General features: G+C 41.1%; 1 protein-coding gene across 1 annotated transcript in view; it reads left to right on the top strand.

Annotated features, from left to right (window-relative positions):
* The first annotated feature begins 4,635 nt into the window (after positions 1-4,635).
* Positions 4,636-27,731, top strand: part of ITGBL1 (integrin subunit beta like 1) — a 153,935-nt gene continuing 130,839 nt past the window's right edge. The window contains exons 1-2 of the mRNA XM_074859328.1: positions 4,636-4,767; positions 6,006-6,217. Of these exons, the coding sequence (XP_074715429.1) occupies positions 4,670-4,767; positions 6,006-6,217 (310 nt within the window). The 5' untranslated portion in view covers positions 4,636-4,669. The remainder of the gene's footprint in view (positions 4,768-6,005; positions 6,218-27,731) is intronic.

Raw genomic sequence — 27,731 nt, 5'->3', positions numbered from 1 at the left:
GCTCATGATTAAAAATCATATGCTTCCTTAAGGTCTCTGTAAAAGCAGGGTATTACTGCTGTTTAGGGGAATTAACTACTAAACATTAAACAAACGAAAGACCTACCTGCTATTTAAAGTTTCAACTGGGATCTGAAAGAGTAAGCTAAGGTTTTACACTAGAGTATAACACAATAACATCTTGATTAATGTTGGCCTGTGTGAACTGTTTGGGTAGCTTATATTCACTAGTATTCAGGCCAGCTACATTCAGGCCAGCTCAGCTTTAATCTTGTTCTAACCTTGATCCTATAACTCCAAAAGATATTTCTATTCCCTGTGTGATACCATCAGCTGTCCCAGATTCCATGTCATGTCAGCAAAATTAACACGAGGTTTTCTGTTCTGCACAGCTCTGGTATACTCTTGTCTCTTGCTTCCTTCCAAGGATGCCATCAGCTAGCACAGCAATGACTCTCAACAGCTGCATGCTTTCTGAACTGTTTAATTCTGACAGATTTTAGTTAACTCCATCAAGTACTTTGGTCCATGGGTGTTCAAGTGGTTTGTCGTAGATCTTAACAGCCATCTCATTAGTGATTTTGTGTCCAGTGATGAAGAATCACTGGAAGCTTCCAACTCTCCTCATTCCATGGATAAATAATAACTTATTTGATATGTGGGATTTTCAACTTCTGGTTAATTTTAGAAAATTGCTGTGTAAGCGAATGCCTCTGCAACGTCTCCACTGATACAAACCCCTGGTGTGACTAAAATGGCTTCCATGGAAACCCAGGAGGACCACAAATTTTGGTGGTCTCCAGGTTTTTTTTAAGCTTAGAGTGTTCACTGGATGTGCATTTTGCTTTGTTTTGTTAAAAAAAAGTCCTTAAAAATAGCATGGAATGCGGTTTGCAAATCTAATGCCTCTGTTAAAGTGACAGCAAAATTAAGCTGGCCACTAAGAGGATGTAATAAAGGAGTAGGCAGAGTCCATCTGCCTTCCCACACCGTAACAAATCTTGTTCAGTACACAGTATGTCATCAGAGTCATAGAATTGTGGAATATTTGAGGTTGGAAGGGATCTCTGGAGACCATCTCATCCAACCCGCCTGCTCAGAGCAGGGTTGCCTAGAGCTGGTTGCCCAGAACCCTGTCCAGATGGCTTCTGAATATCTCCAAGGGTGAAGATTCCATAAGCTCTCTGGGCAGTCTGTTCCACTGTTAGACCACTCTTAGAGTAAAAAAGATTTTTCTTATGTTTTAATATTATTCTAATTGTCCTTACTACAAAAACAATTCTGGCAAAGTTAAAGATATTGCTTGCCTTTAAAAAAAAAATTTTAAAAAATCACTGCCTATGAATTACCTAATCTACCCTAGGGCTTGCAACTTGGTTTTCACACATAATGTTACATCACATTTCTTCACAGTTCAGAAGGCTATGAAACCACAAAATAGCCATCACCAGTTTGAATAGAAAATTATGCTACTGATTCTTCTGCTGGTAAATAAAATTGCAGGAGAAAGGTTTATCCCAATCTTTGACCATACCAAATCCTGCAGACTTTTAATAAGAGCACTAATAGCGATACACTTAAACTGAGGTTCAAGTGTAGGTGTGTTTAACAGCACTTATTCTCTTGATTCCACATCTTTAATTGAAGACATTTCTTGTCTGACAAGTATTATTTAAACCTATTGCCTACTTTTCAAAAGGCTGTTCAGTATTAGCAGTATATTCCAGCTTCTCATCCTCCTCATCAGTGTTGTGTTGACTTTCTCTTCTCTACCTTCAGTCTGCAGGTAGCGACATTACCACGTGTAAAGTGTACACCTACCAAGCACCTACAGGTCTGAAGCCTTAGTCTGAAACTCGATATGTAGGAAAAGTAGCATTTTACCTACTTTACGTAGGTGTATGTTACCCAGTAGAGAACAAAGCTCCTTAAGTTTATGTACAGGAGTGGCTGAAAGGAAGTGAGCAGTGTTCAAGACAGCATGTCAGGTTGTCATTTAGAAAGAGTCTGGCTCCTTATACATTGAATTTACAGTCTGTTTGAGAGCCACTTAGCTCCCAAATATGTACACATCGTGTGTGTGTATATATACCTATATATACATGCATGCATATAAACATTCTAGGCTTAAATGTTTAAATAATAATTCTGAGAAAAGGTTAAAATCCAGTAAGGGGACACTGAGATATTGTATTAGAGGCACGTACACATGAAAGTAATTATTAAACTTAAGCCCTGGGTGCACATTTTAAATACTGCACCCTCGCACTGTGTAACTGCACCTTCTCCAAATTCAGAAGGTACACAGCCAAAAGGTGTGTATTACTTAAAAACTTGACAGCTGTAAATAAATAAAAAATAAGAGAGTGATAAGGTCAACATACCATGATGGATGTTTTCTCTTCATACATTTGAAGTTTGAGTATAGTTTGCAGGCTGTTTGAATGTCTTGCTAATACTTATCAGCACCAGTCTGCACAGGGAAAAAGGAGGAAGATGAACAGATGGCAACACTTTAGTTTGTGGATTAAAGATAAGTTTAGTGCCAAAAGGGAATTACTATTGTTTAAAATGCAAAGCTTTCTATTTATTCTTCTCTAACTCCAGACTTCTGGCAGTACCATTTCTGAAAATAACATTGTTCTTAAAAGTGCTCCCTTTTTGAATCTAAGGGGTTTTAATTATTTTTTTTTATTGTAGCACAGCAAATAAATGTGAAAAACTATCACACAAATAGAACTCATAGTGCTGCATTAAGCATGGACTTCAAAGTTCAAGGACTGTCAGAAATAAAGGCCTGCCAATATTACTTACCTTTTCACTACATCCATCAGTGTCAAATGCATGAGGTTAGCACAACTGTAAACATTCAAAAATTGAAGCCAACAGATCACTCTTAATACAGGATTTTTTCCAGCTGCATTGCATGAGAAAATTGTGTAACAAATTTGCAATATGAAATATACTATAAAGGGCAGCAAAACTGTTAAAAATTAGTATACAGTATGCAACAGCTATATACAGGGCTTTCAGGGTTTTTTACAGCCCGATTCTACTCGCTCATATTTTAGGACAAAATTACGCGTCATGTAGAGGATAGTACACTACAAGTAGAGAGCAGTTTTACACTTCACAACTTCAGGATAACCTATTAAAATAAGACAAAAGTTTTGTGGTTTTATAGTCCGTTGGAATCATGTCTGATTTTAACCTGTATGTCTTCAGGGAATAAGAATGTATATTTACAAATATGCTAGAACACATTTTGTCCAGTCTCTTCTTTCGTGTTTCAGTGAAAGTTTATACTTCAACTGAATACTTGCATAAAAACTGGATTTTACAGGCCCCAAACTGGACTTTAAAGGTTCTTTTGGCGTCTATAAGAACAGCAGAGCAAAGTCAAATGCTTGATGCTTTTTTTTTTTTTTTTCCCCCAGGAAGATCACTAGCAGAACTAGTTATGTTAGCAGGAATCCAGGGAATTGTACTCTTGAGTTCACTATGTAAAATGTAAGACACCTAATTACACTTTTAGGAAAGGCAGTATCTGAGTCACAGGATTTTTAACTAAATCTTAAAATGTTTTCTAGAGCAGTATAATATGTGGTATACCAGATATTTAATATGAAGATAAAACAGGAGTTACTCCTTTTGAGGAAGCTACTGAGAACTTTAATCTCCACTATAGGCTCTGGAACCAGCGAAAGATTCTTCTGTCAGCTGCATGCTTTAAAAATGCATGTGTATGTGTGTAGACTAGGACACCTATATTCTACCATCTTCTGTGGTGGAACTTTGTTTCTTTAAGAGCTTTCCATCCCAATGAGGTACAAGGCAATCAGCAATTTCCCAGGACAACCAGAGGGATCAAAAAGTGTTGCAACTTTTCCGTAGCATAAAGAAACACATGTGTCCATTCCTGCCAAATTTTATTGATTTACAGAGACTATCCCTCATTTTATCTTAGTTTTAAAGCACTTCCAAAATTTCCCACTGCTCTGATGAAGTACTATACTGTGCGTCTTAATGAGGCATTAGGAAATGGCTAACGAATAGTGTTTTTTAATTTGCAGTCACTCTGGCTGGTGCAGGTTGGCAGCCCACGGTGTCGCACAGTGTGAAGCCATGAGCAGGTAACCCTGGGGAAAGGAGAGGAGAGGAAGGAGGGCTGTGGGGAGGCAGGTGGGAGGGAGGTGCTCCAGCAGCCAGACAGGGATGCTGCAGCTGGGGAGCACTGGTCCTGTCTTCTCAGCGGTGCATGTTTCCCCCACCATGCTATGCAGATTATCCCAAGCAGCCATCCATCAAAGGACAGGGGGATGCACATACCTCGAATATTTACGGTGCCTGCACTTGGAGAATGAGACAGTTCGTTCACATCTGTGAACGGGCCACTTTTAAAACATCAAAATAAACCATCTGGCTGCGCAACTGTTTCTAATTACTTCCCTGCCTAGACTGTAAACTTCGGGGTTTGGCACCGGCCTCCCTCCCAGAGCGCTGCCCAAATCCTGCTCCCAGGCAGCTAATCAGAGCCACTGCAGCACGGGGGGAGCAGCCTTGGAGCTGGGCTTGTCCAGCTCGCAGCTCTCGGCACGCCTGGCGGCTCTGTCCGGCCGTCTGTCCGGCCGTCTGTCTGCGGGAGCGTCCCAGGTGCGGCGCACGCACCATGTGCGCCCAGGGGCTGCTGGGGCTGGTGGTGCTGCTGCTGGTCACCTCGCTGCCGGCCGGGCACCCCGCGCCGCCGGCCGGCCCCCCGGCCCTGCGGTAAGTGCGGCTCTGAAGCCTCCCGGGGGGGTTGTGACTGACTGAGGAGATGTCAGGAGTGTGGAGGCCGGGGTTGCGGAGGGAGCGGTGAAGCGGTTTGCGAGCTCTTCCTCTGCCTGCTTAAAAGTGACACTGAGGGAAGTGCGCTGGGTCGCTGGAAGCCTCAATAGGTGTGCAGACTGCGGGGGTTATTTGCAATGATGTATTTCACGCCCAAAATACTTTTAAAGCACGGAAGGGGAGAGAGCTGGATAGTGACAGCTCTTTACACCCAAACATCTAAATTCTGCTGCCCGAGTGGAGCAGGCGCCCAAGCACAAACCCCTGTGTGCTCCTGCTCTCTGGTGCAGCAGCACAGTGAGGCACGCTACCCTTTGCTCTTCCACTCCCCCAGGGCCAGCGCCTGCCTGCCCTTAGAGCCAGCAGCTCCTTCACTCCAGAGTCTGCGAAATCTACTGTCTGAGAAGTGCAGGTACCTAGCCACTTGAATCCGCAGGATTCCCTAGCGTTGTGAACACTGATTTTTGGCTTGGCCAGTCCTTTGTTCTTTTTTCCTACAATCCAGCTGCTGCTGAGGCAATGTGTGATTTTCCCTGTGTATGTCCTGAAAGTCCCGACCTCTGTGTGCTCCAGTGCATGGTACAGTTGCATGGCAGAGCTGCAAATCTTCAGATCTACCATCCAGATTCTGATGACTTTACTAAAACCACAGCCACAAACTACACTATCGCATGGAAAGCAGTGATTACTTCGGTTTCTTTTTCTGATGAAAGCATGGATCCTATATATCTGACAACCAGAAAGATTACTTTGGCAAATGTATTTTATTAGAATCAACCATAGGTTTGCTTTTGGTACCATATATTCCTGTCATGCTGTGTTTGGATGTATATGTCTTTTCTAAACCATTCAGATCAAAATGTTTCATGATAGATAATGAAACTATACATGGATATGCATAATGTAAAAGATGAGCCTAATGCGGTTAATGAGGTAAGTAAAATACAATATAAGCATTTCAGCAGGTAGCAGTGAGATTCTGATAGAAGAAAATTGGGTGATTTCAGGCAAGTAGTAGTTTACAACCATAACTAAAGTGGTGGCATTAAAAACAATATTATGGTGATCATCTGAAGCCATGGCAAGGAGGGTGGTTTCCCATAAGCTGGGCTCTCATCAGCTCTGAGCTGCAGCTGCTGGCTTTGACTACAGCTTGTTCTGTTTGCTGTCCTCCACAGGAGCGGTTTGGGTGGTCCTTCTTTGTGCTGGCTGTCCCAGACTGAGTCAGAGCTCAGGTGCCGTGTCCCTGGGGGGAAGCTGTGCAGTGACCAAGGCAGATGCGAGTGTGGAGTCTGCATCTGCCAAGTGACCGAGTCTGGCAAATACTACGGTCCGCTCTGCGAGTGCCATGACTGGGTGTGTGAGATCTATGACGGGAAGATCTGCGCAGGTAAGGAAACCTCTATGGTGACAGAAGCTTAGATAATTAAGAGTATCTATTATAAACAGAAATGTGGTGCGAACACAGCACAATGATACAGTAGAGACACAGTTATGTATGTGTACCTGAACCATGACTCTAAATGGGGTTGTGGGCACATCCAAGGATTTCACCAGATTAAAGGATACAAGTCAAAGGCACCATCTATGCTGTAAAATGGGACTTTGCCCAGAGAAGCTTCATGTGCAGCAGGGGCAAAAGCAGGAGTTGCTTTGGGTTGCAGGCTCTGCAAACTTTGTTTTGAATCTAATACAGGACACAATATTGCTTGTGTTTTTCACATTGTATTGCTGCATTTGAATTGTTTGCCTAATAATGGCATAAAGTATCTTCCAAGGCTTTAAACTATCTCTGAACAATCAATTTTGTCTTGTAGTTATGTTTTTTTCTTCTGCTATGAGTAAGGTTTGCTGTAACAGGTACCACACACTGAGGGACTATAAATATGAAACCTCTGTGTTTCTCTAAGTAATGATAATGCTTTCTAAATAGAGACTCAAAACAATGTAATTGTATTGTGGTTTCAGAGATTTCCACACTGACATGGTATTCTTTAATGACAAATGAAATAACATACATTTCTGGGACAGAATTTAGTCTCCAGCAGTTGTTGGAACATGTTGCTTGGTTTGCATCTAAACATTATCACTCTTTCATCTTTCCAGCTGTCTTTACTTAAGTTTCTGGGCTATTTCGGTCAGATTTTGGACTTTTTTTTTTTTTTTTTTTAAGCGGCTTAGTATAGCATTTTAGAAAAAAAGCAGGGAGAAGAAATGCCATCACATTCCTAAGGGGATTCAGCCTGGAGCTTGACGAAAGGGGCCAGAAGGGTGCTTCATTTCTAGAATCTCTTCTTCAACAGCTTTACCAGTCACACAAACGTGTCATATTTTCAGGCCAAAAACTGCAATTAGGTCAATGGGAATGTTACAGCAGTTCTCCTAGTAAGAGGACAATACAAATGCATTCCAGCAGTGGATTTGGCAAATTTTGTAGGAAAAAAAAAGCAATTTATTTTAGCAAAAATGTAGCTAAGAATAAGGAGTCCAATAGTAGCATGAAAAGATCAAGGGTGGGATTATGAGAAAAATATTTGTATTTGGCACCTATGACTTTAGAGTTTTATGGAGAACTGATTTATAGACTATGTAGTTAGCAGTGTTAAGTCCGGTTACATAAGAAATAACGGGAGTCTGCCAGTCATTTCAGTGCTTTGCTCTCCCAAACGTGAATTTTCTGATTGGTGGTGTGATTTCAATATGCTTGCTATTATTGCTGGGATAATTGTATAAAGTGAAACTGAAAGCTCCTTCAAGTTTAATATTCTGCTACAAACTCCACTATTATGTTCCTGTTAATCTCATGAGCAGTGGCTGCAAGTTTTGCCAGTGCTTTGGTGGAGAGGGGTGCTGACAGGATAAACAAACCCAAGAGACTTCTAACAATATTTAGCCTTTGTGTAGCACTTCATGCAGCAGTTCAAAGATGTGAATGTTAAGTGATTAAATGTTTTTTAAAAACCAATTTTTTGTAGTTGTCACCTTTTGTAGCTGGAGTATTGATGCTGTGCTACCACTGAGATGTAAAATAATTTAAATTCACTCTTCTAGAAAAAAAAGTAGTAAAAAATTCAGTACAAAGTCATGGGGAGGGAAACAGCTGTGAAGGGCCTAGGGGTTTTGCTTCTTTGGTTTGTTTTTTTGACAACAGTGCTGAAAGTCCAGCTGACTTTGTTGGCGTCCAGGGCTATCCAGCACTGCAGGAGTGGCTCTGGGTAACTCCTTTGGGGCTGGCACACGGGGTCTGGATCCAGATGATAAAACTTCTCCTGTGCTCCCTGCCCTCTTAATTTTCCCCCAACGTTTTCAGTCACTTGAATCTGTGTGTATATGGCAGGAAGGGAGAATAGAAAAGATGGTCAGATTAGGTATAACTGTCAGGAAACGGTCCTTATGTTGTATGAATAACATCCCCCTCCAACCATTCAGTGAACCGCATCTTCTGATGTTTCTTAACATTATGTCACCAAGCGATTTTCCATGTATGACATACTTTCAGCACATTTTTTGACTCAGTGATGAAATTGTTTCCTCTAGGTGAATAGCCAAAATACCTTACTGCAGTTCTATTCCTGTTTCCAGCTTTGTTTTTTTTTTTTCCTATTTTTGTTTTGATATTGGCTGTCCTATTTCATTGTGGGTCTTTCCTGATGAGTACAACAACAATAACTGCTGACTGGTACCACATGCAGAATTTCCAGACACTAAATGAATATTCCTCTAGAGAACCATGGTATTTGAGATTAATGCTGTATCAAACAAGCTACTTTTCAAGCTGCCAGAGTGATGCCTTTTTCAAGTGACTGATGTCTAATCACTGGTGATGTTCATATTCAGAGTTGGACAGGCAGATTTGTTTAAGTCACAGGTGCCAAAGGTAGCTGTGTTTCCCTGCCAGTCAGTTCAGACATACTTCCACTTCCCTCTCCTGTCCCAAGCGAAACAAAATACTTAGTTGCTCAATATGCCAGCTCATTATCTTCAAGGCACTTTCTGGGTCAGATCCACCTTCTGGACCCATCGTTGGACACCCATATTCTGAAGAGAAGATATTCATCTGTTTATGATTTGCTTTTTCTTACCACCTTGTATAAGCAGTGGGAAAAAGATTATGCTATGAGCAATGAAGAATAGCAGATGCAGATGTCTTTGTCCTTTTACTCTCCCTTGAGACTTCTCTGCTGTATTTCCCTTCTGTGATGTTTCCCAGTTCTTTAGAGGGAATTCTGATCATTTTTTTTGCCTTTTATCCCACTGAGATTGATAAAGCAACAGATGATCTCTCATGGAGTCAGAAACAACGAAGAGAGAGAAATGAAGCGCTGTAGTCTGAGTCACTGAGTCTCCTGTGCTCCTCAACGGCCTTTTTGTCTGTCAGCCATGTGATAGGGTGTAGAGGAAAGAGTAGAGTCCCAATACTGTCATTCTCTTTGCAGTGTAGGTGACATCTTTATTTTGTCATTTGCTGATGGTCTTCAAGGAGATGAGCTAAGAGGAGGAAGACTGAATCAAACACTGAATCAAAACCCCAACGGATTTATGCTTCATTCAGAGCAGACAATATATTTGTTGCTGTTTATTTGCAAATAGTAGTTCTGACCTCAGACAGTTTCACATATTGCCTCAGGCTTTCTTAGCATAAGTGGAGCCTGTGTTGTGTGCAAAGGAAAGTGGAATCCAGCACTAATTTCTATCACATCACTGCTTGATACCTATTTTTCTGTGGTTTCGCAGTATAGAAAAAAATCAATTTTAGTGATTTTTTTTTTTTAGTTAATCTTTTTTACTGTGCCTGTGATTAATGAAGATAAAAAAAGTAAACTAAACATAAGACTTCCATGGCCAACTGGAGTGGGAACACGCTAGATATTCCTAGAGAACAGACAACGGAAATTGCCAGCTGGGACATAAGACAGTATGACTGCACTGCTCATAGCTGGTGAGATCAAGGGGCAGATACGATTTGGTGACTGCATAGAGAGCAATGTATAAAGAAGGTTTCTCTTTGCTTAGACCTATATTCACTGTCTTTGTTTTTCCATAGTTATTAAGATTTATTATAAACAATTTTTCTTTCAAACTGAAATACCTTTTACACCTACTGAATGATAGTGTCACTGTGTGATTTACCACTGCCATAAGCAGTTGCTGGGGAACTTTTGTTGCTGCTGTTCAGGCCAGTGAAAGATTTTTCTGTTTCTTTCTCTAAAGCTGTAGTTGCTCTAAGTGCTGTACCTATTTTAAGACTAGTTCAGCAATGTAATGGCAGTGTTAGTCGTAGGTTTTCACAGCCAGAAGTGTTATCATAGTTATGTGAAGGACAGGAAGATATCAGTGCCATTATTTTCCACTCTGTAAGGCTTTAAACTATGCAGAGAACACAAGTGGAAAATTAAATTGACAAGGAGTGGATGCAGAAATACAAGATAAGTCCAAATTAAAGTATTGCTGTAATATGTAGCTATGCATCCATGTGAGTTTATTGGATATTATGGCCATATATATAGGTTGGAGAGAGTTAGGAAATTGAGAATGGAATTTGGAGAACATTCTGAGCAGAGGATTACTCTTTGCTCAAAACCTGAATAGTGTTTTTAGGCAGAGCTATCTTAGTTGAGTTGGAAATGCTCTAACAACTGTACCTTTGTATTTGTACTGAAGGGAGGTCTGACACGCTGATTTTTTATTGAGCAGCACTTCTTGCTAAAAGCGTGAAGAAAAGCCAGTCTGTGACCTGCATTGATTGCCATTTGATCTGAAGTGAAATTCAAAACCCTGGATTTTGAGAACAGGTGTAAGCCTCTTCTCTGTCAGAGGCCATGTTTGCAAAGATTCAGCTGTGGCACACGTGGTCACTGGAGACACAGCCTCCTAAAAAGACCAAGTTAAAAATACGGCCAGAGGCTAATGATGAAAATGAAGGTTGCAGTTCTCTGGCCTGGTTTGCTTTAGTCTGGATTTCAGAACTTGTCTTAAGTGACATTTCCTCCTGGAACAGGGATTTGTAGGTGTGATAATAGCATACATATTCATCTCAAAACAGGTCTCCCAGATTCTAGTGTAAGTGAAATTGTGATAGCATAAACCTCATTGCAGGCTCATTGACTTGCTGAGTGCATGAGGTCCTGGCAGACTTACAAAGTACAAGCTAAAAGCCTGTATTATTCTCAGCTTTGTGCTGTTGGTACCTGATCTAGGTAAACTCAAGCAGCCTTTGATACATCTACAATTGCTGTAGTTCCAAATGCAGTGTGTACGTTCAAAGTGGCAAGCAAGGCAAGGGGAGGAAGCTCCTAGAGAGGCACTGCAAGCGGGATTACTGGAAGGGAAGCATTTTAAAAGTGTCTATTTAAATGATTTGTAGCTAAATGACCAGCCCTCATTTTGAGCACCTTTATCTGCAGATACTGCTCGTGTAAAATATGTGCTAGTTTAAAAACTAAAAGTGAGGACTGGGCACGTGGAAGGAGAGGCTTTTTACAGCACCTAGCAGAGCTGGAATGCAGCCCCTCAGGCCATCACCAACAGCAAAGCAGTGGGGGGAGCAGCATCTCCTTCACCTTTTGCCCTTCTTTAGACTGAGGTGACAAGCTTATCTGTTGCAGAGAAAAACCAAACGTTTCTCCAAGTTTTGACAATGTAAATAAGTGTTCTGAAGTGTGTCTGAATTTTTATGCTATTCACAGACTGATAATGAACTGAAGTCTTTTTTTATGTATTTGAAAGCATACCCTTTGTGACAAAATGGCTTTCACGGACTGAGTCCTTTTATTAATGTTTGTTTCATTATCATTAATATGGAAAAGATGGATGATAGAAAATAGATGGTGTACTTAATGTTACAGAAGAGTGTATTAATGATCTTACCTGCTTCAGTGGCTGAGTTTCAGTAAGTGCTCTTATGACAGCCTTTGTCAGACAAACCAACTGGCTTGACAAGATTTTCTATGCTTATTAAAGTTTTATTGTTGATAGCTGGTCCTGTAAAGGGCTTCAAACCATCCATCATTTCTGCCACTGGACTGTAGACCCTTCAGTGTAGGTGTTCCCAGGTAGTTTGTCCTGACAAGGAACATGTCACTGATTTAAAAAGTTTCCATGAGCTTTTTTAGGAGGACAGAACGCAATGCTAGTGCTGTCCCAGGAAAAAAAGGGCAATTTGTCCCTAAAAAGGACTGGTGCATGGCTGCCATGCAAAGAAAGACCCCAAAGTATATATGTGGTACGCTTATCAGTGTTTTACTGGAGTATATGGTGGTGGAGGGAGGCCACATTACTTTGTAGTGCACCACAGTTCTATTGCTGGAGTCAAATTTCCTTTGGAGCTGTAAGGACTGTGAAGAACAAGGCAAAGGTGAAGGAGCTGGAATTTGAGGGGTTTTATTTGAGGTTTTTCTTTGATTTCTTTGAGGTTTTTTACTTTTCCCTAGAAAGGGAGGATTGTCTTGACCCAAACCCCTTGCAAGTTCTTCTCCTAACAATAATTCTAGATTGAAAAGACACATATCCAGACCCAGTGAGGTATGTTTTCCTCTACTCCTCTGTTCCACATCTGAGTACATAATTAAAAAATGTTCTTCTTTTAAACTGTATTTTAAAAGGCTATTTAAAAGCTTCCTTTCCTAATGATGGAGTGAGTCTTTATTTGCAGATAGGGGTTTGTGAGTTGGTACATAGGGAGTGGGCTGGAACACCAACTCAAGCAGTTACATGATCAGATTCTCATATGAAGAAGAATAAAGATTCAGGAGAGTTTAATTGTGGTTGCACTTGTCCCCTTTGTTGAAAGAGCAGTTACATTCCTAAAGCTCATAAGACCTCCTTTGCCCTTCTGCTTGTCTACCTGAGTAGCTGCAGTGATTGCAGTGGGGCATTTTCTTGCCAGTGACTTAAGGAGTGGCAGTCAGAGTATTGAGAGGCATATCTGGGGCATGTTATGGGGAAGGTGACTGGGAGTGCCAACTCTGGCAGGAGTGAGCTGAGTAATAACTTGGTGATCTATAAGATGTTACTGCCGAACACTATTGCCTTGGGAGCAGCATGTAACAGCAGATGTATCTGGATCACCTGGTCACAGTAGTGTGTTCCTGGGGGTAATGCTGGGGGTGGGAAGAGGCATGAGCAGACTGCCGGAGAATCCTCCCGTGCGCCAGACAGACTGTCACAGTCCACCTTCCTCAGTCGTGCTTCTTCCAGTCCTCTGCTCCCAGCAGCTCCAGTTCAGTCTTCTAAACCAGATGGTGTCAGTCATTTTAAACATTGGGAATGTTAGCTTTCATGATCCACCGTTAGAGGCTACTCAGTGCAAAAATTGCTCTTTTTAAAGTATTTTTCCTGTTTTGCATGGAATTTCCTATTTAATTAAAAGGATGTATTAAAGTTATTTAAATCTTGAAGTTGTGTGGTTGGCAGTTAAGAAATGCTAAATCTGACTCTCTACCTCTAATGAAGAGTCCTGTGCATTTAAACCATGATACATCTTTTAATTTTGTATTCATTATGGTTTTCACCAGTGGATTTATGCTTCAATGACAGGAGGGAAATGGTTGCTTCCTGAGATTTGAAATGGTTTACAAACTTGATAACATATTTAAAGCAAGATATAGATGTTAATCATTACCTTAGTCCATTCATTTGTCTGAAATGTGGGAAACACGTATGGCAAAACAGTTTGTTGTCACGTAACGTGGATTTCTTCATGCCCCATTTCCTCACTCCAAGTGTTTTAAACTAAGTTTTTCAGAAAGTAACTGGATATTTGCTAAACTCAATGATGCAAGCTGATTGAGTCTTAGAAGCCAGAAACCCCTCTTCTTAAGAAAACACTCTTCCTCTTCACTTTTTGAAACACCCAGACTCATTTCTTGTCTGTCCTATGTATCATTATCCAAGTGAAAGCAACTTTGATTTATGGAAGCACCCAGTGTGTTTCCAGCTTGAAAGTGTTCCACCTATAAATAAAGAGGTGAATTTGTAGCAGGTAAATACCACAGAGAATTGGTCAGACAAACAGTTTGTTCTGAATATTCTGAAATAATTTTGATTAATGAAGCTAAGAGTAATCATTTTCAAAGCTATTCCTCAATACTAGGCTTTTAAACAGAAAGAAGGTTTTAAGTTCATATTCTTTTAAGCTTACTGTGAGAAGACTATAAAGAAATTTTAACAACTGCAGGTGCAGTGACATGCCTGGTAGACTGTGTTCCAGAGAACAGTCCTCAAAATGGTGGTTTGTAAAGTCATGCGTTGAAGGATTACTGGAGAAGTTCTGACCTCTCACTTCAGGAAGAGGGAAGAATTGAAATGGAGAAGGACTAACAATTACATCTTATGAGCATACTTGCAGAAGGTCCAAATCGTGCTGAACAGTGGCGATGCCATGACAAAAAGCCATATAAGAACATGTTGCGGTGTGGTTCCCCTAAATGCTTTTGCAGAATTGTGCCTTTTAATCACTATATGCTTTACATGTAAAAAATCACTTATGTAGGCTCTTGGAACATACTGCACTTTTACCCTAATGATCTGCACTGACTTGGTTCTTTCTCAAGCAGTTTTTAAACTGGAAAGAATAGCGGCAATGAATTAATTGTACAACTGCAGCCTGACTTGCAGTGATAAGGCTGAGACCTTCTGTTACAAAATCATAGAAGCCAGTATTACAAATTTACTTAGCTTTTTGTCTGGTGCCTTTGTAGTCAGGTAAATTCTGTGGGAGGCAGATAACCAGTAAGAAATGTATTTAATATCAGAAAATGGTCTTGAAGCACTTTGTTGGAGTACTGTTGTAGGACTGGTACTTCTAATGACCATCTTTTCAAAGAATTTCATTTCATTCTCGCTTCTGTTTCAAACCACAGATAATCCTCATCACAAACACAGCAAGTGTAATGAAGCAGAACTCCCAGTCTGTGCTTAGGAAGAGAGCCAGGTACCAGCTATCACTGGAAGAAAATTGCCTATCACCTCCAGAAAGGGCAGTTTCTCTAGATGGGAATTGAGAATGTAGGAGCAATTGCAATTGAATACAGCTACTCTCCATTTATGTGGGTTTGTCTACAGTCTGCATTTGTGGAAATCCTTTTATTTAAGGTAAAATGCCCAAGTTTTAATTTTACAATTATGCTTTATGAAAAGAAAAAGAAAAAATCAGTTTTAGCTGGTCCAGCTCTCATTTAGCTTCTTAAACCTGGCTGATTCAGCCACTGCAGCTTAACCTAAGACTAGCATGCCCTGGAGAGTTCTTGGAGCAATGTCTTTCCTGCTTCCGTTACTGAAAATCCATCTGAGAACTTTCCCAAACATAGTCCTTTCTCATTCCCAGGGTTTTAGGGCATCATCTTACAGTGAGAGGGACTACTACATTTCTACTGCCTTTTTTCCCCAAGACTGCTTAATTAATTGAAGCGTAGAGGAGAAATGTTAAAGCATATCATTGGCACTGGTTTTAAACTGCTTTCCTTTGTATGTGGCCTCTTCTAAACAGAGAGGCTTAACTGTGGCATAAATTTGTGTATCACAATAAAAAACAATTGTGCAATGTCTTTTCAAGATTTCTAATGCTTAACTTCCTACTAGCTTTGTGTATGTTATGCACAAATACAATAAAAAATTGATTGGAGATGGGATTGGCAAAATTACCAAACTCCAGTCATGTACTTTGTTAGATTTAGGAGTAGATCCTGTCACTCATCTCTACTTTTCAGGTTAAAAAAAAGTTTTAATAAAAGCAAATGTTGTGGCTTTTTTTTAAATCTAAACAGAAGCCTATGTTTTCTGCTGACATAAGTCTAATGAAATCAATACAGTTATGTCGACAGGGAATTGGTCTCACAAAATTTCCTTCCCTTGTTTGACCAGAATCTCAAGTTAACAGCAGACAAAAATGCAACATCATACAAACCCTGTCATTTACCTGCAAATGCTAATGGTAAAAAAATAATAACAATAATGAAATCTCCAAAGTTTAGAATGCTTTTAAGCTTGACATCATTTTACATGATTTTCTGTTTTGTTTTTCTTCTGTGTATTGTACTGCTTTGAAGAGTTACATGTTACTCAGCAGTAGCTTGACAGGGCATACAACAAAATAATTTTTCACCAGACTGGCAGAGTTGAACTTAGCAGAAATGAGACTTTTGTGTGAAAACATTCTGATAAATGAAAACCAATCTTTCAAGGAGTTAGACTCTGCTGTATTAATTAAGGAATCGGTTACACTGACAGAACTATCCCAAGTTTTATTAAATGGTCTGCTGATTTGGAAAGTCAAAATAAGATTAAGATGTTGTAATTGGATGAGCAGGGTGAGTGTCAATCCCCTCTCCCCTCACCATCTTAATGCTTTTGTATATGATTTTTGTGGGATTTTATTTTGTAAAAAAAAAGAAAATTCCATTTTAAATGCAACTGTTAATTACTTAAATGTATGTCTGCTACACTTACATGGAGCTTATAAGAGATTGGACGGAATTAAATCCAGTTGGCGACCGGTCACGAGTGGTGTCCCCCAGGGCTCAGTTTTGGGGCCACTCCTGTTTAACATCTTTATTGATGATCTAGACAAGGGGATCGAGTGCACCCTCAGTAAGTTTGCAGACAACACCAAGTTGGGTGGGAGTGTTGATCGGCTCGAGGGTAGGGAGGCTCTGCAGAGAGATCTGGACAGGCTGGAGCGATGGGCTAAGGCCAACTGTATGAGCTTCAATAAGGCCAAATGCCGGGTGCTGCACTTGGGCCACAACAACCCCCAGCAGCGCTACAGGCTGGGGGAGGAGTGGCTGGAGAGCTGCCAGTCAGAGAGGGACCTGGGGGTGTTGATTGACAGCCGGCTGAACATGAGCCAGCAGTGTGCCCAGGTGGCCAAGAAGGCCAATGATATCCTGGCTAGTATCAGAAATAGCGTGGCCAGCAGGGACAGGGAAGTGATCTTACCCCTGTACTTGGCACTGGTGAGGCTGCACCTCGATGACTGTGTTCAGTTTTGGGCCCCTCACTACAAAAAGGGCATTGAATTACTCGAGCGTGTCCAAAGAAGGGCAACGAAGCTGGTGAAGGGTCTGGAGCACATGTCGTACGAGGAGCGGCTGAGGGAACTGGGGTTGTTTAGTCTGGAGAAGAGGAGGCTGAGGGGAGACCTCATCGCCCTCTACAACTACCTGAAAGGAGGTTGCAGAGAGCTGGGTATGAGTCTCTTTAACCAAGTAACAAGTGATAGGACAAGAGGTAATGGCCTCAAGTTGCGCCAGGGAAGGTTTACTAGACTAGATATTAGGAAGCATTTCTTTACAGAACGGGTTGTTAGGCATTGGAATGGGCTGCCCAGGAAGGTGGTGGGGTCCCCATCCCTGGAGGTGTTTAAGAGTTGGGTCGACTTCGCGCTGAGGGATATGGTGTAGTTGGGAACTGTTAATGTTGTGTTGATGGTTGGACTAGATGATCTTCAAGGTCTTTTCCAACCTAGACAATTCTGTGATTCTGTGATTCTGTGATTTTTACAGATATTATCCAGAAATACAGCATGATTTCTCTGTAAGTGGTTTCAAAGAGGCATATCACATGAGATTTTTTTGAATGAAGTTCTTGCAGGATAATATCTTGGAGGCTATATCTAAACAATACAGTGACTGTGGACTTGATTTTATTTCATGGGTGCCTATCAGAGGAACTTAGAGTGGATTTTAAAATAGTCTTACTCTGCCTGGGACATAATTTATTAAGCTCTTTCAAAACAAGCACATAGTTCCTCTGCCCCTTCGTATGGGCTTTTAGTGCTCTGTCTTTCAGGGTTTCTGGTGTTGTCTTGGCTTCCCCTCCATCTTTTTCTGTATGAACAGTGGCTGCCAGCGCCACTCTGAACGTTTTCATTATCTCCAATTGCCAAATTGTTTTTCCTAATTCCAGTTGCTGTTCTCAGAGTCTTTTCTGCTTTCTGAGTAGTCTTTATCTGGCCCAAGTCCTTGGCACTGCTCTTCACAGGTTTCCTAATCCATTCCTCTGGCTCATCAAAGAATAGTTTCCATGAGGACCTGAGTGGAAGTTAGACCCACCTTGGCTCTCTTTACACTTCCTGGTGGCTCTTTCTCAAACCAGTGACCTCTGCTCTCACGCTTGTGTCCCGGGAATATATTTTCTTAGAGGAGGCTTGCCTCAAGAGCAGCTGAACTGCCTTAGGTATTCACTGACCTTGTAGAAGTTACCCACAGTTGTATGAAATTAAATACTGTTTCTCAGCTCATACTTTATTCATGCAGGCGTTGTTCAGTTGTAGAGGCTCCTGGTAGGGTACGAATCTAAACCATGGAATCTTTAAAATAGGAATAAATCAGGTGTCCACTGCTGTATTGTCATTTCTTCCGGCTTCAGCCCTTTTTCCTTCCCAGAGTAGGTGGTACAGCACACTGAAATTTTACAGTTTGTTTTAGTACTTTGAATTATCTGTTCGTTGCTTTTCTTACTCCCAAGAGAGGGAGTGTTTTTGAACATAAAAAAGCTTGTCTTAGATATACTATACAATCTCTGTCACTGGGGGGTTCAAGAACAGGTTGGACAAATATCTGTCAGGCACTTGTTTGTGCCTCCAGGCACAGAAGTGTACCGGATGATCTCTTCCAGAGGTCTCTTTGAGGCTGATTTTCTTTGATGGTGATGTGAAACCAATTCTTGGCTGGTGTTCTGCCTTAGTGAGGAGGATCTGTGGTAATATAGTTTTTGTCATGCTATTAAGTTTCTAAATATAATAATTTATTGAAAGGGATGCATAACCATTGATTTTAATCTGTTAAGACTAAGAACTTTCATCTTTTGCAGTATTTATAATACTTTATAAAATATGAATGTCTGTTTCAACTTTCTAAATGACCACATTTCTAAATGACCACTACCAAGTCTCTAAGCAGGAATGACCCTGGGAACAAGCTTGCTTGTTTAAAGTTTAAGCATCTTTTCAACAGAGAGGCATAAATTAATTCTTTCTAGAGATAAGTGGTGGATTGACTTTCGTACTGCTTGACAGAATCCCTTGGGAGATGGTCCTGAAGGGTATAGGGGTCCAGGAAGGCTGGACACTCTTTAAGAAGAAAGTCTTAGTGGCACAGGAGCAGGCTGTCCCCAGGTGCTGTAAGAGAAGCTGGTGCCAGAGAAGACCCCCCTGGCTGAACAGGGAGCTTTGGCTGCAACTCAGGGAGAAAAGGAGAGTTTACAGCCTTTGGAAGAAGGGGCTAGCCACTCACAGTGATTACAAAGATGCTGTAAGGCTATGCAGGGTGGAAACCAGGAGGTCTAAAGTCCAGCTAGAAATTAATCTGGCTTCAGCAACCAAGGATAACAAGAAATGTTTCTATAAGTATCTCAACAACAAAAGAAAGGCCAGGGAGACCCTCCATCCCCTGCTAGACACAGGAAGAAACATGGTAACAAGTGATGAGGAAAAGGCTGAGGTGCTTAATGCCTTCTTTGCCTCAGTCTTTAATAACAAGACTAGTTGTACTGAGGGAATCCAGCCTCCTCAGCCAGAAGACAGAGACTGGGAGAATGACCCCCCCGCAATCCAGGAGGAGATAGTCAGTGATCTACTGCATCACATAGACATACACAAGTCTATGGAACTGAATGGGATACACCTGAGGGTGCTGAAGGAGCTGGCTGGGGTGCTCGCCAAGCCTCTTTCCATCATTTACCAGCAGTCCTGGCTGACCAGCGAGGTCCCGACAGATTTGAAATCGGCCAATGTGACGCCCATCTATAAGAAGGGTTGGAAGGATGATCCGGGAAATTACAGGCCTGTCAGCTTGACTTTGGTGCCTGGGAAGCTGATGGAGCAGCTCATCCTGAGTACCATCACACAACACATGCGGGAAAACCAGGCCCAGTCAGCACGGGTTTATGAAAGGCAGGTCCTGCTTGACAAACCTGATCTCCTTCTACGACAGGGCAACCTGCTTCTTGGATGAAGGAAAGGCTGTAGATGTTGTCTACCTTGACTTCAGTAAGGCCTTTGACACTGTTTCCCACAGCATTCTCCTGGCAGAACTGGCTGCTTGAGGCTTGGATGATCGCACGCTTTGCTGGGTAAAAAACTGGCTGGATGGCCGGGCCCAAAGAGTTGTGGTGAATGGAGTTAAATCCGGTTGGTGGCCGGTCATGACTGGTGTCCCCCGGGGCTCGGTTTTGGGGCCACTCCTGTTTAACATCTTTATTGATGATCTAGACAAGGGGATCGAGTGCACCCTCAGTAAGTTTGCAGATGACAGCAAGTTGGGTGGGAGTGTTGATCGGCTCGAGGGTAGGGAGGCTCTGCAGAGAGATCTGGACAGGCTGGAGCGATGGGCTAAGGCCAACTGCATGAGCTTCAATAAGGCCAAATGCCGGGTGCTGCACTTGGGCCACAACAACCCCCAGCAGCGCTACAGGCTGGGGGAGGAGTGGCTGGAGAGCTGCCAGTCAGAGAGGGACCTGGGGGTGTTGATTGACAGCTGGCTGAACATGAGCCAGCAGTGTGCCCAGGTGGCCAAGAAGGCCAATGGTATCCTGACTTGTATCAGAAATAGTGTGGCCAGCAGGGACAGGGAAGTGATCTTACCCCTGTACTCGGCACTGGTGAGGCTGCACCTCGATTACTGTGTTCAGTTTTGGGCCCCTCACTACAAAAAGGACATTGAATTACTCGAGCGTGTCCAGAGAAGGGCAACGAAGCTGATGAAGGGTCTGGAGCACATGTCGTACGAGGAGCGGCTGAGGGAACTGGGGTTGTTTAGTCTGGAGAAGAGGAGGCTGAGGGGAGACCTCATCGCCCTCTACAACTACCTGAAAGGAGGTTGCAGAGAGCTGGGGATGAGTCTCTTTAACCAAGTAATAAGCGATAGAACAAGAGGGAATGGCCTCAAGTTGCGCCAGGGAAGGTTTAGACTAGATATTAGGAAGCATTTCTTTACAGAACGGGTTGTTAGGCATTGGAATGGGCTGCCCAGGGCAGTGGTGGAGTCCCCATCCCTGGAGGTGTTTAAGAGTTGGGTTGACTTAGCGCTGAGGGATATGGTGTAGTTGGGAACTGTTAATGTTGTGTTGATCGTTGGACTGGATGATCTACAAGGTCTTTTTCAACCTTCATGATTCTGTGACTTCTGTAACAAGCTCAGAGTCATGGAAAACATTTTTTACCCAACCCTTGCAATTTGATGGAAAGTTAGCAGTGGGTTTATTAAATAGAAACTTTTCAAATTTTTTTATTTGCTTTCTTTAAAGAAGTGATTCTTAGTCAACCACTGACCTTGTGCATAACTGGCAAAAGGTACAAAACAGCAAGGGAAAGGGAATTGTTGCCCTGCAGTTTGTTGAAGGGTAATATAGACCATGGCAAATGACTATATAGACCATGCCTATATTCTAGAAGCTCCTTATCCTTGTTGGCTCCATTAAACAGCAAATAAGATAATTCCTATGTAAGCAGGAACCACATCTGTTCTGCATTTTTCACTGGAAGTAAATATGTAAAAATGTTTTGACAGATAATGAAAAAATGGTAGCAAGTAGTATTACATGCTAATAAACTTATAGAAATAGGCCAGTTTTTTAAGTGCTGCCATGGGAATATACATTCCCTATATTGTCTCAATGCAATATTATACCCTCCAGAAAGTTAATTATTCTTGGATGGCAATGAACTGAACCCTGCGTTGATAGCTGAAAACATTGCCTAGATTGATAGCAAGTCAAAAGATGTTGCCATTGTGGGGCTGCAACACTTCTATCAAACTGATTTCTTTTGTATCATTGGGAATCGGGGAATTGCCCCCACTATTCCCTTCTTCACCTTAAAAACAACCAGCTATATACAGGGTAATGCTATGAATGTAGCATACAGCACAAGTCTGTATGAATGTTTCTTCTTCCCTCTTTGTTGGTCTTCCCACATAGCCTAAGCACATGGTCTTCATCCCACTTCTTGTGCACATTTGTAGGAAGGATATGGGGAGTTCCACCCCCACAGAGGACTTCCCCAGTCTTCTCCTTTTCTCCTGCATCCAAGAAATATGAACACATTGCTGCCTATCTTTTCCTTTAGCCCAGTGTCTCCCACATCCTTTTAGGAGAGCCCTTCATGGAGCTGTTTTGGTCTTGCTGATACTGTGTCATTCATTGTTGCTGGGAAGCAATGATTTCAGAAGCTGCTGTAAGGAAAATATCTGCATTTCTGGACTGTGTATTCTATAAAACCAGGTAACTGTGGTGCTTAAAATTTTTTGCTAGGTTAGCCTCAGAAGGAAAGGCAATTCTTTTAGAGGGTGACGTTACTCCCTCTGTACTGTGCGACAGAATTGTCACCTTGCAAGTCTAGTGATGGAAGCTGGTGTTGAAGTGTCCCATAATGTCTTGGCATAATGGACATTCCCACCATATACTATTCCTCCCCTTTTGCTCTGTCTTTCCTCCCAAAGTGAGTCACATAAGTGGTTTTAAATGTCTTTCAGTGAGTCATATAGTATTGCTGATGGACAGTTTTGCTAATTCTGTCCCTACTTTAATGTCACTATATACAGAGACTCTTTGCTACCTAAAAGCTAACATTTCATTTGGTCATCTGCTCAACACTTTTATAATAAATACTTGCGTTCCTTAAGCACGCTTTTTTTTTTTTTTTGGTCATAGCAATGTCAAAACGTTAAGCTTTTGTTTGTATTCTGAACTGTCAGTTTGAATTTTTAAATCCTTTTTCAAAAATGGATCAGACTGAGCATTACGTTGGCCACATACCTCCTAACACCTTCTGGCAAGCATCAGAAGCCAAGAGTTCCACTCTGCCGTGGCTTATTGCTTGGCTGAAAAAGAATCAAAACGCACATAGGAAATTTAATGTGGTGAAAGTGAGAAGAAGAAAAGGATGGAAGGTTGGAAACAAATGTAAAGACTTTGTATACATACGGCAGCTGGAATGTATGAGACTACAAGCAGTACAAAGTGTTCCTCGGAACAGGAAAATGTAGGTCTGTTATAGCAGCCATAGTTTTTAAACACTGAATTAATTTTGTGATGGTAACATTCATAAAATTCCTAACCCAGTGGTTTCATTCAGTCTGCAACTGAAGGAGACGAATGCCTGAAGACATAGTGCATGTGGTATAGAAAGGGAAGACTAAGCTGGCAGATGCCAAAAACTCATAGGGAAATACCAACACCTTCCCAGGCAAACAGCTAGGCAGGAAAATCCTGTTTTAGACACTTGGATAGACAAGATATATTTCTGGAAAAAATGTGGGAGAGCGCCAAAAAAGATGATTTGTTTGAATGCTATGCTGAAACATATTGTATTGACATTACAAGATATGTTTTGGCATTAAAATGAAATGAGCAGGGAAATAAACATAGTTCAATGTCTTAATTTCTTTCCCCCCACTACTGTCTTCTTCCAAGGTAGCATTTTAATGATAAAAGCACTTTTACATTCTTTGTCATAAGAAATGTACCTAGAAATACAATTTAAATAAAAATATTATTTCCTTCCCCACCCAATATGCTGGAAAATGTAAATTAAGCATGACAGCTTTCAAAACTTATAAGTTTGAAAACTAAAACAGATGCTCTCCAAATGCAGTGCAGTGACATGGTGAGCAGAGTATCACCATCTAAACACTAAGAGACAAATCAATGCAAAGTCATATTGAATTTTTTGTTGTTTTGAGGTGTAAACCTTAAACACAAAGAATCCTTGTATTGTAAATGGAATATAAGCATCCATAATGCTTTTAAGTACCATCTGTTCTGCTGTTCTTGTATGCAATTCTTCTGTTGGTATAGCATGTACATTGGCCAGGGGTGCACTTTGGTATACCTGGCATTCAAACAGTTCCAGAGGTAATATAACAAGATTAGGTCTGTCAGGAGTTACTTGATATATCAATGCATCTTGAAACACCTTTTTTTTTTTTTTTTTTCTTTGCAAGATGTCCTAGTGATTTATTTAGATTTCAGTTAATCTTTTCTGCTACTTTCCAAACACCTAATGATAGGATGTTCTACAGAAGGCTCTCTGAAGATAGTAATTACATACATTTACATTAGTCCAACTCTCAATTTCTGTGTTTTCTCTTAAATATATTTCCACCCGTGTTTTAATATGGCTGGGAAATTTGATCACTTTTTCTGTTTTGCAGAGAGCCTAAGAACGCTCTGATTTAGAAATCCTGGGGAATGAAAAGTGATGTGGATGTACAGTCTGCTGAACAGATTTGTGGGCTTCTCTCTGTAAATGTTTTAAGCTAGTATTGTCGTGAACTTTCAAGAGATATTTTTTGGTTCCTGAGTAATGAGATGTGGTCCTCAGACTCCCATAAAGAATTGCGCAGTTGGTATATGAACAGGGAATTGACAGAAACACTGGTGTCCGAACAGATACTATAGAGGATGCCTAGAGGCAACTGTTCATCCCAGAGGATGAGCAGGAGGATTTCATCAGAGGATGAAAGAAAGGATTTCATCCTAGACAATGAAATGAGGAAGCAACAGATAGGCATAGATACAGCTGTTAACTATTAGACGCAACAGTCATTTTGCTTCATTACTTTCTCTGCCTGCAAAACTTCAGTTACTTTGTCTGCAGTGTTTGTAGTGGTAGCAGTGAAATTAAAATATGCAAAAGGAATTTAAGTGAAAGTAGCAGAGGGTACATAGGCATTTGTTTTTCAAGCAGCAGAAATGACAGGGTTAGAAAAATTAAACTTCAGGAATATTAATATCAGCTGTGCTCAGACAGCATTTTCAGTCTCCTCTTACCAGTGGTATTGACAGCAGCCATCTTTGTGTCACAATTTTGATTATGTTGCACACTCAACACTACAGGCAGACTTACCTTCATGATCAAAAGAGGAATTTCAGTGCTCCTTTCTGAAATTCAGCTGACACATCCAGCTGTACTCCCCACCAGGAATCCATCACATGTCAGAAGGAATCAGTTATTTTTTTTTTGTTTTTGTGAAAAGTGCTAGTTCTCATGGTCAAGCAGAAATTTTGACAGGGAAAAACTGAACACATGAGTTAAAAACCCCTCTGAAGCATATCCCCTTTTCTATATACCTCTTATTACAAACTTACGATAATATATTTTGCCATCACAAAGTAAGGCTTGTCCAGTCTCAGAGCTCTTACTTTTTCAGCAGCATTAGCCAAATCGTGAAAACAGAAAGAACGGGCTGGTTCATAGCCAGCCTATTAGAATATCATCAGAGAATGATTTGGATTGGAAGGGACCTGTGGAGGTCGGCTGGTCCAGCTTTGTGCTGAAGGAGGGCTGGCTTCGATGTTGCTCAGGGTCGTCATGAAGTCAAAACCTGTCTATGTGATGCGATAAAAAAAATGAAAAGAAGTACAGATAAACTTCTGTTGAAATAGCGCTTAATTCATCTGACTCATTTGACAAAAATTAGAAACAGTTAAAAATAATTTTTGACATGAGGAGAGATGGGTTAGGAAACTAAACCAATTTATTTTGCCATCTTCTTTATTAAAAGTATAATACTTTTATCATGAGAGTTGTTTTTTAAAGCTCCGTAATTTAAATCAGAAAAAAAGCAAGCCTTGAGATAAACACAAAGGCAGAAAAGAAAAATTGTTCTGGATTGTCATTTAAGGAAGGGCTGTTAATTAGGCTAGTTCTGCCTACCTCATGAGCACTCAATCAGTCCATCTGCCCCAGGTTACTTTCTGTTTCTCACGTTTCTCTGACCTCTCAAGCCGGTAATAGACTTGGCTTTTTCTATTGAGTATACTCTAACTGGTTGTGTTGATTATTCCTGGGTTTCTCCACGAAGTATGTGATGAACTGTTGGGCATTTCCTTTGGAAGACAAGTGGAAGGTGGTACATGATACATGTCAGAAAGCAGAGGGATAGACTTGCTTAGTTCTGCAGTTAAGCATTTTTGAAGTTTCAAGACCTTGAAAGTTCATCAGTCGAAGATACCCTGAAGGAATGAACATGGAAATGTCACCATTTAAATAAATAAAAAAAAAATTTTGTTTTTATTGCTTGGGTCTAAGCATCTCTCTGTTAACGTAGGATGCAGTCATAAAACTAATATCTGTGTCTCAGACTTTGTGCCTAGTGAGAGTCCATGAATAATCAAAAGCAGTGACATGGTTCATCATGCTACATCAAGCTGTGTTGTCACTGGTCACTGAAGGCTTAATGACTCCAAGACTCACAATTTCTGGGAGCTCCAGCAAAAGTTTTTTTCTAGCACTTGATTACAGCCTTGCAAAGACAGCTGCTTTGATGCTGCTTAAACACTGGATTAAGAATTGGAAGGTCTCATTGCCCTGGGTCAGTTTGACTAGCTGGACATAATGTTTACCATCCTCCTATAAAAAAACTATTTTAGATGGTGGTTAAAGACTTCCTCAGAGCTGTGTGGTATTAAAAATATCTAGTACATTGCTACCAAATAGTCAGTCTGGTCTTGTCTGTTAAGCCTGACATCAAGAATAAATCTACCAGCAAAAAGTTAAATAAAAAAACCCCACCTAGGTGACCCTTTGCTCTATTCATCCATCAGCAGGGAAGTAAACAGTTTGTCTATGATTGCCTGTCTCACTTATCTATTACAGTCTATTTGTTCTTCCTACCCTGTAATTACTCCATTTTATCTGCTGAAATACCCTCTGATTCACATTCAAACTATTTTCAGAAACACCCTTTAATTCTGGCGTGATATTTCATTGCTCAGTAAATATGAAGAGGTGCTCAAGATTTGCTTTATTACTAAGTTCTGGAAAGCACTGTGAACTTATTGCTCTGTGAGGTTCCAGTTTGGCAGCAGCTAAAAACTGATTTCCTGCATAAACTGAATGCCAAGAGGTGGAGGCAGCAACAGCAGGAGGCACAAACTTGCCTCTCTCCAGTACTAAGAAACTAAGTCAAGGCAGTCCCCCTTCAGTGAGATACTCTCACCTCTTCTGACATTATCTCTTTACTATGAGTTCCAGTTTGATTTTTAACTTAATTAAAACTTTTAAAATTCTGTGTTTCTAAAGTTTGGATCATTTTACAGCTTGTCCTTGTGCTTTAAATGTGAGGAAGGGCAACCTAGCTGGCTGTCCCAAGTGGGCCAGATGTTAAGACCATGCAAGGAAGTTAATGGAGGTGACCCAAAAGGACTGCTGATTATTTGGCTGCATCACACACTCTGAAGCAAAGGTGGTGAGCACATGAATGCAGCCCACCTTGGGTCATGGAGCAGCTGTACCTGCTCTCTAGAGTAGCATATTGCTCATGTATGCCTGTGGTTTCCTGGGTGTACATCTGACTTGTTTGTGTGACCACACAGTTTTACTCCCCATCCCCAAACCACAGGTGATAAATGAGGAGACTCACAGGTTTGCTAGATGTCAGAAAGTGTGTAGCACCTACTGGAGGATTTAGGAGGACAGTGCTCGTTTCTGGGCCTAAGCCAGATGAACCAAGGAATCTTTGCTGCCAGAAGAAATACAGATGTGTTTCCATATCTGTACCAAGAGCAGGAGAGACAGTGTCTGGGCTGTGCACAAGCAGACAAGAGCACACCACATCCAGATTTTTGGCCTAATACACTATCCTGGTAAACATTTTAAAAGCCGGCAAGTCTTGAGATACCCCATGCATTTTGTCCTGCTAAGAAGCAAGGACTTCTGCTATACTTCCTGTATGTGCAGAAGTGATCAGGTTCAAAGAGGAACAAGATCTCAATGTACGGTTTTTGGTTCATTTTTCAGTTCTGAGCCATATATTTCCACTGGGAAGTTAATGGCTTAATGGCTTTCCTTTTTTTCTACTTGCCTTTACCTTTTTATTCTTTCTCTAATATTTCTGGGGTATAGTGCTAAATGTGCTTTAGCATTATTGGATATATGCTGTAATTTACTACTGGAACTGATAGGC

Source organism: Strix uralensis, chromosome 2 (assembly GCF_047716275.1).
Source record: "Strix uralensis isolate ZFMK-TIS-50842 chromosome 2, bStrUra1, whole genome shotgun sequence".
In the NCBI taxonomy this organism is placed as follows: domain Eukaryota; kingdom Metazoa; phylum Chordata; class Aves; order Strigiformes; family Strigidae; genus Strix; species Strix uralensis.
Note: the sequence above shows the minus strand (reverse complement) of the source record. Positions and strands in the feature narration are given on the sequence as shown.